The 12,586-nt window shown below is 40.7% G+C and overlaps 1 protein-coding gene across 1 annotated transcript in view; it reads left to right on the plus strand.

Moving 5' to 3' along the window:
* Positions 1-12,586, plus strand: part of dnajb6b (DnaJ heat shock protein family (Hsp40) member B6b) — a 58,720-nt gene that overhangs the window by 11,589 nt on the left and 34,545 nt on the right. The window contains exons 3-4 of the mRNA XM_061965804.2: positions 11,810-11,919; positions 11,992-12,063. Coding sequence (XP_061821788.1) covers positions 11,810-11,919; positions 11,992-12,063 — 182 coding nt within the window. The remainder of the gene's footprint in view (positions 1-11,809; positions 11,920-11,991; positions 12,064-12,586) is intronic.

Genomic DNA, 12,586 nt, shown 5'->3' on the forward strand with positions numbered 1-12,586 from the left:
CAACCATTATCTTTACGATTAGTCGACTAATCGGATAACAAACCGTACACATATTTAATGGCTGTAATTTTTCCATCGACTTCTAAAAGCAGCTTAAGTTATTTTAGGCAAGTGCTTACTAACAACAAAGATGACTCATTTAGTCATAAATATAAATTTTTACTGTAACTGTGCTGCTCATTCAGCTGATACAAAAATTAAAATGACTAATAAAATGTTCATTTAAAAGAAAGGAACGGCAAAGTGCTAAAAAAAAAAACAATTAACATTGTTTACATATTTTAAAAAAACAGTTAAATAGCAGCAATGAAAGCAAACAACAAAACACAAAATCTAACTTCCTGAAAAAGAAAAGTATTTTGTGATGTTTAAAAAGCTGCACACTGGTATATTGACTATTTATTAACTATTGGCAGTTTTGGCACTCTAGTGGACTCAATGTGTAGAATTCTATCTTTGATTAATTCTTAAAATGTTGGCTATTTATTAGATTGTATGTTTAATCTAATGATGCCTCCGCATTGGTGCCTGTGTGTATTAGGGATGTCCCGATCCGATATTTGGATCGGATCGGCCGCCGATATTTGCCAAAAAATGCGTATCGGCAAGGGATGGTAAAATGCCGATCCAGATCCAGTTTAAAAAAAAACTCCGGTCCGTGTTTTCCAACGCATCTATTTAAATAATACATTTCACTTTTCTGCTGCTCCCTAATTTCCGTTCCGCATTTTCCAGCACACCTTCAACACATCCACAGGTCTGTGGATTCTCACGCAGTTGCATTTAGCTGCTGGCATTACACGACAGGCTCTTCTCACTCTTTCCTGTGTCTCCCTCTCACAGACAGCAAGCGCACCTTCTTACACACGTCACATACTGTCACATCATACGTCACATACGTATACGCCCTCCCCGAGCAGAGAGGTAGCAGCATGGCTAACGTTAGCTGTGATGCTAGCGCAGCCGTGCAAGCAACGCTCCCTCTAAGGTGCGCGCCTGTGCAATTGCGCACTGTTTAAGCGTCCTCTGCGCACGACAAATCTATGCCACGCACAAAATCAAATAAAAAAATAAGCGCATAACAATTTTCGACACACGGATACGACAGAGAAAACAGTTTTCGTCATCATTGTTCAAATATTGTAACGTCTGTCGAGACGCTTATCTCCATTCGGTGCCACACGTCCACACCATCAAAATGCCGAGGCAAACATTTCCACATCAACACCGTCTGAAAAAAATAGTGATTTTTTTTCATTGTGATTTCCTTCTCTGCATGAAAGTTTAAAAGTAGCATATAATAATGCAGTATGAAGAAGAATGTTTTAATGTAGACACATAGAATCATCATACTGCTGTGATTATATGCATCAAGTGTTCATTCAAGGCTAAGGCAAAATATCCACATATATATGGTGTATCGTGACATGGCTTTAAAATATCGCAATATTAAAAAAAGGCCATATCGCCCAGCCCTAGTTCAATGATGCCATTTCTGTTTGTCATGTATAATTTTGTCTATTTTTTGTTTATTCTTGAATAAACAGGTCAGTTTCTTGTTACCAACCATTGTGTATTATTCAAACTCCCCTAATTCAGCTGGCTAGTTGTTATCAAGAGTACTAAAACCCTTTTCAACATGATTCTGACAACTAAGTAGGCTAAATAACTTTAAACTTTAATACATGCTCGGATAGGCCAGTATCGGTCAGTATCGGTATCGGATCGGAAAACCAAAAACAATATCGGTATCGGATCGGAAGTGCAAAAACCTGGATTGGGACATCCCTAGTGTGTATGTGTGTTAAAGTGCCTTTTTTTTCTCGGCATTGCACATTGGCGCAGCTTTAAAACGTACTTCAATTGATGTAGACAAAGTTTAGCTGTCTGACTTTGGCTAAAATGACAGTTAAAGTTATTTTTCACACAACTTCGTAACACTTACTGAGGTTTAGACCGCATTCTTCCTCCAAATGTCCGACATAATGCCTCCGCTTTAAATACTCGCGTATCAGAGATGTACTTCCATAAAAACAAGGTCCGCTTTGCAAAATGAACAAAGTAATCATGTTTTTAATAAGAATAAGAGGAAATATCCTCACACTTTACATGTTAGCACTGGCAATGTTTTTGCGAGTGAGCCGGAAAAACACGAGCGATGACGTCACGACTATTGTCGACAAATATAATTGTCTGCGACAAATTTTATTGTCGACAATGTCGACTAATCGTTTCAGCACTACTTAACATAAACGTTTTTCTTCCTTTGGGAGGTCCCGGAAGGATATTTGACGGAGGAACATTTAATTGGCGGTAATTTTTAGGTAGCATTGTAAATCCGGTTCTTCACGCAGCTCATTCACACCTGGGTGTCACAGTGGCGAATGTCGGGTGATAACATGACCCCAGGATGCAGAGACAGAAAGGTGGTGTGCGCGTCAAAGAATTTAATTCTTTATGTAGAGAGCAAAAAAAAAAAGGCTATTGCAAGGTACGATGCGTTAGCAGAGTAACTGACAAAAGGGCATTTGTCAGGTTGAAACACTGATAACATCTATTAAACAGACAAGAAGCAAGGAATTAAACAGACAGAATTCAATTTAGCTCAATTGAGGAGAAACGTCTGGGCTGTACTCTTTGTACAGTCTTCCACCACGCTCTGACGAAAGATTGTACGCCTCCTCTTTTATTTGGACTTTCCCTGATTACATGGCAACAGCTGTTTCTAAAGGAAAGGGGGTTGTAAACAGCCGCTGCCTTTGGTCACAAAACAGTTCAAACAAAAGGTGCCTGGAGGGGGGCCAGGTCCTGCTTCCTCTCCGCTTTGTAGATCTCGGGTCAAGACAAAATCTTCCTGTGGACACCTTCATGTCGCTTCCCATCCTACACAGTGGAGTTTTACAAGCCTTTTGATTGGTAAGATCAAAGACAGGTTTTGTCTGCTCGCCGGGAACTCATTGAAACACAAAGTTTTGTGATAACTTAGATACAATTATTCTGACAGCAATCATCTGGATCTGGTAGGAAAATAACATAAAAGGAAGGTGCAGCAAAACGAGTCCACCAAGAAGTAGAACTAAAATAAGAGCACCCAGACAGGAAATGATACAGAACACAAGAAAGTACAAACTGTCATGTGGGATCATGTGGGAACCCCAGATTTGTGTACATTCAATCAATCAATCAATCAATCAACCAACGTTATATAGCCCTTAATCACAAATGTCTCATAAAGGGCTGCACAAGCCACAACGACATCCTTGGCTCAGATCCCACATCAGGCCAAGAAAAAACTCAACCTAGTGGGGACAACGAAAACCTTGAAAGGGACCGCCGATGTGGGTACCCAAAAAAATCGATTCGAATTCGAAACGCGATTCTCACGTTGTGCGATTCAGAATCGATTCTCATTTTTTAAAAATCGATTTTTTTATTTATTTTTTTATTTAAAAAAAAAAAAATATATATATATATATATATATTTTTTTTTTTAAATCAATCCAACAAAACAATACACAACAATACCATAACAATGCAATCCAATTCCAAAACCAAACCCGACCCAGCAACACTCAGAACTGCAATAAACAGAGCAATTGAGAGGAGACACAAACACGGCACAGAACAAACCAAAAGTAGTGAAACAAAAATGAATATTATCAACAACAGTATCAATATTAGTTACAATTTCAACACAGCAGTGATTAAAAATCCCTCATTGACATTATCATTAGACATTTATAAAAATACAAAAAATTAACAATAGTGTCACAGTGGCTTACACTTGCATCGCATCTCATAAGCTTGACAACACACTGTCCAATATTTTTACAAAGATAAAATAAGTCATATTTTTGGTTCATTTAATAGTTAACACAAATTTGCATTATTGCAATCAGTTGATAAAACATTGTCCTTTACAATTATAAAAGCTTTTTACAAAAATCTACTACTCTGCTTGCATGTCAGCAGACTGGGGTAGATCCTGCTGAAATCCTATGTATTGAATGAATAGAGAATCGTTTTGATTCGGGAAAAAAACGTTTTTGAATCGAGAGTCGTGTTGAATTGAAAAAAAAAATCGATTTTGAATCGAATCGTGACCCTAAGAATCGATATTGAATCGAATCGTGGGACACCCAAAGATTCACAGCCCTAGTACCCACCCTTGGGTGACCGGTACAATGGATGCCCAGTGGATGCAGTTAACGTGAGAGTCCAGTCTATAGTGAGGCCAGCAGTGGATCCTCTGGTATGAAGACACGTCAGAGACGTCACCAAATGATGCATAGATCAGTGCGCTGGACCCGGGATGCGCCACCTCCTCATGACCTCTCCACACAGGAGAGTAGGGCAGAGCTGAAAAGACAGACGACAGATCAACTGGTCTAAAAAGGGGCCTTTTTAAATGCTAAATACTTTTCCATTGAAGTTCAAGCAAAGTGACTCATGATTGCGGCATTTCACATGGTCAAAGATGGAAACTGTTTAAAGCATGGGCTTACCCCACCCAATCATTTTGACGGCAGAATGCAATGATTGGGTGATCTGAGCCGAGGATGTCGTTGTGGCTTGTGCAGCCCATTGAGACATTTGTGATTAAGGGCTATATAAATAAAATTTGATTGATTGGTGTTCATGGCTACCAATCACAGACAGTCAATCAATCATCAATCAATCTTTATTTATATAGCCCTAAATCACAAGTGTCTCAAAGGGCTGCACAAGCCACAACGACATCCTCGGTACAAAGCCCACATACGGGCAAGGAAAAACTCACCCCAGTGGGACGTCGATGTGAATGACTATGAGAAACCTTGGAGAGGACAGCATATGTGGGTAACCCCCCCCCCTCTAGGGGAGACCGAAAGCAATGGATGTCGAGTGGGTCTGACATAATATTGTGAGAGTCCAGTCCATAGTGGATCCAACATAATAGTAAGAGTCCAGTCCATAGTGGGGCCAGCAGGACACCATCCCGAGCGGAGACGGGTCAGCAGCGCAGAGATGTTCCCAGCTGATGCACAGGCGAGCGGTCCACCCCGGGTCCCGACTCTGGACAGTCAGCACTTCATCCATGGCCACCGGACCTGTGCCCCCCCCCCCCCCCCCCCTCAAGGAAAAGGGGAGCAGAGGAGAAAAGAAAAGAAACGGCAGATCAACTGGTCTAACAGGGGGGCTATTTAAAGGCTAGAGTATACAAATGAGTTTTAAGATGGGACTTAAATGTTTCTACTGAGGTAGCATCTCTAATTGTTACCGGGAGGGCATTCCATAGTACTGGAGCCCGAATAGAAAACGCTCTATAGCCCGCAGACTTTTTTTGGGCTCTGGGAATCACTAATAAGCCGGAGTTCTTTGAACGCATATTTCTTGCCGGGACATATGGTACAATGCAATCGACGAGATAGGACGGAGCTAGACCGTGTAGTATTTTATATGTAAGTAGTAAAACCTTAAAGTCACATCTTAAGTGCACAGGAAGCCAGTGCAGGTGAGCCAGTATAGGCGTAATATGATCAAACTTTCTTGTTCTTGTCAAAAGTCTAGCAGCCGCATTTTGTACCAACTGTAATTTTTTAATGCTAGACATAGGGAGACCCGAAAATAATACGTTACAGTAGTCGAGACGAGACGTAACGAACGCATGAATAATGATCTCTGCGTCGCTAGTGGATAAAATAGAACGAATTTTAGCGATATTACGGAGATGAAAGAAGGCCGTTTTAGTAACACTCTTAATGTGTGATTCAAACGAGAGAGTTGGGTCGAAGATAATACCCAGATTCTTTACTGATTCTCCTTGTGTAATTGTTTGGTTGTCAAATGTTAAGGTGGTATTATTAAATAAATGTCGGTGTTTAGCAGGACCGATAATCAGCATTTCCGTTTTCTTGGCGTTGAGTTGCAAGAAGTTAGCGGACATCCATTGTTTAATTTCATTAAGACACGCCTCCAGCTGACTACAATCCGGCGTGTTGGTCAGCTTTAGGGGCATGTAGAGTTGGGTGTCATCAGCATAACAATGAAAGCTAACACCGTATTTGCGTATGATGTCACCTAGCGGCAGCATGTAAATACTAAAGAGTGCAGGGCCAAGAACCGAACCCTGAGGAACTCCGCATGTTACCTTAACATAGTCCGAGGTCACATTATTATGGGAGACGCATTGCATCCTGTCAGTAAGATAAGAGTTAAACCACGACAAAGCTAAGTCTGACATACCAATACGTGTTTTGATACGCTCTAATAAAATATTATGATCGACGGTATCGAAAGCAGCGCTAAGATCAAGAAGCAGCAACATAGATGACGCATCAGAATCCATCGTTAGCAGTAGATCATTAGTCATTTTTGCGAGGGCTGTCTCCGTAGAGTGATTTGCCCTGAAACCGGATTGAAAAGGTTCACAGAGATTGTTAGACACTAAGTGTTCATTTAGCTGCTGTGCGACAATTTTTTCGAGGATTTTCGAAATAAAGGGAAGGTGGGACACCGGTCGGTAGTTTACCATGAGGTCAGGATCAAGGTTAGGTCTTTTGAGCAGAGGATGAATAACCGCTTTCTTGAATGCTAGGGGAACAGTGCCAGAGGAAAGTGATAAGTTTATAATATTTAGCACTGATGGACCTAATAATACAAAAAGCTCCTTGATAAGTTTCCCAGGGAGTGGGTCAAGTAAACATGTTGTTTGTTTTATCCCACTTACACGCTGTAATAGTTCCTCTAATGTTATTTCATCAAAAAGAGAGAGACTATTTTGTATTGCAGTATCCGTCGTAGATACAGTTGTATCTGTGTTCATAGAACCCAGTTGTAGCTGGGATGCGTTGTCTTTAATCTCCTTTCTAATGAGTTCAATTTTCTTATTAAAGAAATTCATAAAGTCATCTGCCGAGTGGGTGGAGCTATTGGGAGGAGTCCCTTGTTGGGTTAGCGATGCTACTGTACTAAACAAAAATTTAGGGTCGTTTTTGTTGAGGCGGATGAGATTTGAGTAATATTTAGCTTTAGCTAAGGTAAGCATGCGTTTATACGATATTAAACTATCACTCCATGCTTGATGGAAAACCTCAAGCTTGGTCGCGCGCCATTTGCGTTCCAACTTTCTACATGATAATTTATGAGCTCTGGTTTCCTCTGTAAACCATGGGGTGCGCCTTTTAGGGGCCCTTTTTTGTTTTAGCGGTGCTATACTATCAATGGTTTTGCGCAGGGCATTGTCAAAGTTGTTAGTGAGGTTATCAATAGAGCCGACATAATTTGGGAATGGTGCCATTACCGAAGGCAGTAGGTCAGCAAGAGTCATCGTTGTGGCGGCATTAATGTTGCGGCTGCTATAGCAGTTATTATTATTATTAATTTGTTGACAATGAGTCAGAACTTCGAATTTTATAAGGTAATGATCGGACATTACTTTAGTATACGGGAGTACCATAACTTTGGAGGTGGTGACACCCCTGACCAGCACTAGATCTATCGTATTGCCGTTGCGATGCGTAGGTTCATTTATTATTTGTGTAAGACCACAGCTATCAATTATAGTCTGGAGCGCCACGCACTGAGGGTCCGATGGGGTATTCATATGGATATTAAAGTCCCCCATTATGATTATATTGTCTGCGTGCGTCACTAGATCAGCAACGAACTCTGAGAATTCATTAATAAAGTCCGAGTAGGGCCCTGGGGGGCGGTAGATAACAGCCATATCGAGAGGCAGCGGTGCGACAGACCTCATAGTAAGCACCTCAAACGATTTGTATTTATTATTTAGGTTAGGGGTAAGGTTAAAGTTTTCATTGTATATTAGTGCGACCCCCCCACCCCTTTTAAGGGGACGGGCAATATGCGCATTCGTATAGTTAGGAGGAGATGCCTCATTTAGCGCAAAAAATTTGTCTGGTTTGAGCCAGGTTTCGCTAAGACCAATGACGTTAAGATTGTTGTCTCTAATGACCTCATTAACTAATAACGTTTTGGGAGACAATGATCTTATGTTTAAAAAGCCCATATTATAAGTATTGGGCTGTTTTGACGAGTTTTTGTTTAAATTATCCGTAGTAGAAATATGAATAATGTTGCGTTTATTATACGTAGTGCACTTTAAATAGTTTCGACCATATCTAGGAATTGATACGACGGGAATTTTCAGATTGTTTGCTTGATGCTGCGATCGACTGAACGCATCATGATTTGCCACCTCAGTAGAATGCATATCTACCCCGGACACATTCACAACAGAAAACACATTATGTGAGTTGTGTGTTATTCTAAGAAAATTGCTATGCGTACAGGAATTATCCAGCCTGGTGCTGGCTAGTTCTAGCTTAACTGACTCCTCACCCGGACTAGCAGGCTCTGTAATTGCCTGTGACCGGGCTTGCTTTGCTATGCTTTGTGTCGCGATTATGTACTCTCTCTCTGGTCTGCGTTGATTTTTCCTACTGCTCTGAGCGGGGCGCCAACCTAGGTCGCCAGTGTGAGAGGAGAGTGCTTATTACTGAGCTAAAAACAGAGGCAATCTCCCATATCGCCAGCACCGTTCTTGGAAAAACGAAACAAAACAAAACGCACATATTTTTAAAATGGATGATATTTTTGCAATGTTGATATTGTGTTGAGTAAAATCATGATTTTTTTTCCCAAACTGTGTTTTCAGAACATAATTATTTTTTGTAACTCATTTTGGGCCCTATTCTCCCGTTTGCAATTATCCACATTTCTCTTATTCGTATTCTCATGCCAAACCCACTTAAACGTGACACAAGTGCGTATGAATGCGTGTATTCCCCTTTGCCTTAATGTTGTATATGTGTAAATTAGACCCCAATAAGAATAGCGGCTGCTATTGCAACATCTTATGAGGATCTTAATAAAAAAACACACAAATATTTACTAATGAGGCGGACTTTGCCATGGCGCCGCTGTGTGAAAATAATGGAACATTGGGTTTAGTTTTAGGGTAAAATAGAAACTTTTTTATCAATGTTTTAGAGCAGCGGTGTCAAACTGGTTTTCATTGAGGGCCATATCGCAGTGATGGCTTCCAGCAAAGGGCCGCTTGAAACAGCAAATATTATGAATCATGCATTTGATTATTGAAAATATTTTTTTATGTACACCGTAAAAAAAAACATCTGTAGATTTTACAGGAAAAAAATGGCAACTCATTCACCAGAATTTTACTGTGTAATATACAGTGTTTTTACAACGTATTACGGTAAATGGAAAAACAATAACCATTTTGGGCTTCACGGTGGCAGAGGGGTTAGTGCATCTGCCTCACAATACAAAGGTCCTGAGTAGTCTTGGGTTCAATCCCGGGCTCGGGATCTTTCTGTGTGGAGTTTGCATGTCCTCCCCGTGACTGCGTGGGTTCCCTCCGGGTACTCCGGCTTCCTCCCACTTCCAAAGACATGCACCTGGGGATAAGTTGATTGGCAACACTAAATTGGCCCTAGTGTGTGGATGTGAGTGTGAATGTTGTCTGTCTATCTGTGTTGGCCCTGCGATGAGGTGGCGACTTGTCCAGGGTGTACCCCGCCTTCTGCCCGATTGTAGCTGAGATAGGCTCCAGCGCCCCCCGCGACCCCAAAGGGAATAAGCGGTAGGAAATGGATGGATGGATCGATAACCATTTTTTAATTCTGCCATCTGAGCAGCCAGAATATTACGGTAATTTTTTGTTTTCCATTTGCAGTAAAACACCTTAAAAAGAACAACAAAAAACTTGCAGCTTAAACGACATACTTTTATCGTAGAAAAACAGTGTTTTTATTTTCAATTTCCAGTAATATGCTGTAAAGACCACCATAAAAATTTACCATAAAATCAATTATTTTTACAGTGCACAATTCGATGGATAACTTGCTTCGTAATCAGGAGTTAAGCAGATATTTAAGCATTTATTTTTATTTGACCAAAAATTTGTTGCAATATTGGATACTATTAAAGTTTAAAATGTATGCGATTTTATGCCGTACATAAATTGTTTTTCTGTCAAAATGTAAAAAAAATTGGTTGTTTATTGACGGATATTATTTGCAGGCTTTTGTGGGCCATATAAAATGATGTGGCGGGCCAGATCTGGGCCTTGAGTTTGACACCTGTGTTTTAGAGTCATTCACGACAATACAGTTAATGCAATAATTGACTAGGCATTGTAAAAAAAAAACTAAAAAAAGGGAAGACATGTAATACACCAGTATTTTTTGTTATTGAGTAAATTAGCAGGGTTTGTTTGTAATTTAGCTTTTTATGTAAAACAATAAATGGCCAAATAAAAAAATGTATCGCATGTTAAAGGGGAACATTATCACAATTTCAGAAGGGTTAAAACCATTAAAAATCAGTTCCCAATGGCTTATTTTATTTTTCGAAGTTTTTTTCAAAATTTTACCCATCACGCAATATCCCTAAAAAAAGTTTCAAAGTGCCTGATTTTAACCATCGTTATATACACCCGTCCATTTTCCTGTGACGTCACATAGTGATGCCAACACAAACAAACATGGCGCATAGAACAGCAAGCTATAGCGACATTAGCTCGGATTCAGACTTGGATTTCAGCGGCTTAAGCGATCCAACAGATTACAAATGTATTGAAACGGATGATTGTAGTGTGGAGGCAGGTAGCGAAAACGAAATTGAAGAAGAAACTGAAGCTATTGAGCCAAATCGGTTTGAACCGTATGCAAGCGAAAACGACACGACAGCCAGCGACACGGGAGAAAGCGAGGACGAATCCGGCGATCGCCTTCTAACCAACAATTGGTATGTGTTTGTTTGGCATTAAAGGAAACTAACAACTATGAACTAGGTTTACAGCATATGAAATACATTTGGCAACAACATGCACTTTGAGAGTGCAGACAGCCCAATTTTCATCAATTAATATATTCTGTAGACATACCCTCATTTCAGCAGGCCAGGGAAGCAAGGGTCGATATTCTTCTCTTGATCATCTTTGGTGGCATAAGGGATGGTGTGAGCCAAGACATGCAGGGGGATTAGCTCGCTCGTCTGCGGGAACAAACTGCCGCCATTGCTTGCCGTGCTACCGAGGTCCTTTGTCCCTGAATAGCTCACACACTCCGGCAGATTCAATGGGGGTCTGGCGGCAGATGTCTTTGACTTTATCGTTGGAAATGCATCTGCTTTGAGTGTCGTAGGATATCCACACATTCTTGCCATCTCTGTCGTAGCATAGCTTTCGTCGGTAAAGTGTGCGGAACAAACGTCCAATTTCTTGCCACTTTTGCATCTTTGGGCCACTGGTGCAACTTGAATCCGTCCCTGTTCGTGTTGTTACACCCTCCGACAACACACCGACGAGGCATGATGTCTCCAAGGTACGGAAAACAGTCGAAAAAACGGAAAATAACAGAGCTGATTTGACTAGGTGTTTGTAATGTGTTTGAGAAACGTGACGTCATTGCTCCGAGAGCGAATAATAGAAAGGCGTTTAATTCGCCAAAATTCACCCATTTAGAGTTCGGAAATCGGTTAAAAAAATATATGGTCTTTTTTCTGCAACATCAAGGTATATATTGACGCTTACATAGGTCTGGTGATAATGTTCCCCTTTAATGAGAATCAAGATCACAATTTATTTGTGATTTGTTTTGTGCAGCGACATATTCAATAATGACCACTTAGAATTTGAGACGTGAGTCTGACAAGCTGTCTGCAGTTTAAAGTGTGAGACGACATGCTCACAAAAACACGAGAACATCCACGTTTCGTTGCTCCAATGTGTTTGTGGTCTCAGACAAAATGACCTTATCGTCAAACGGTTGTTGCGTTTCAGATACAGAAAGCTGGCACTGAGGTGGCATCCAGACAAGAACCCAGAAAACAAAGAGGAAGCAGAGAAGAAGTTTAAAGAGCTGTCTGAGGCTTATGAAGTGCTCTCGGATGGTGAGGAGGACACTCAACGGGTTTACTGTCAGCCGCATGTCCATGACGTCTAATTCTGTTTTCCCGTCGTAGAAAACAAAAGGAACATCTACGACCGATATGGAAAGCAAGGTCTAGCAGCAGCAGGAGGAGGAAGAGAAGAACGTAAGTGTCCTCTGCTGATCCACCTAACACAGGGGTGTTCAAACTACTTCCCGCCAAATGTGGCTGCCCGCTAGACATCACGATTTTAACAATAAGATGAAGGGTTTTGCCTAAATTTAGTACACTGAGAATAGAGTCGGAGTGATCTTGCCACTCTCTTGTGAGCGACGGCAGAATCGATGGTTGATGACCATGACTTACATTTGGAAATGACAAGAGAACATCAATCCAAACAATTTTTCATACTCATGGTATAAATTAACAATGGGTTTCCAAACCTTTTTTCCACCAGGGACCGGTTTAATGTATGCATTATTTTCACAAACCGGCTTTTTACGTGTGGCAGATAAAACAGGAAAAAAATGAGCATGAAAATTAGCCTTTGGCTACAATCTGGCACATTTACATTTTATATGTCCATTAATGTGCATTGTCCCATGTACTATAACAAAGGAGTTGTAATATACATCTATGAACAAGCTTATTGGTGTGTTTAGTGGGACAGGCGAAAGTTAATCTTGAG

Source organism: Nerophis lumbriciformis, linkage group LG07 (genome assembly GCF_033978685.3).
Source record: "Nerophis lumbriciformis linkage group LG07, RoL_Nlum_v2.1, whole genome shotgun sequence".
Lineage (NCBI taxonomy): Eukaryota > Metazoa > Chordata > Actinopteri > Syngnathiformes > Syngnathidae > Nerophis > Nerophis lumbriciformis.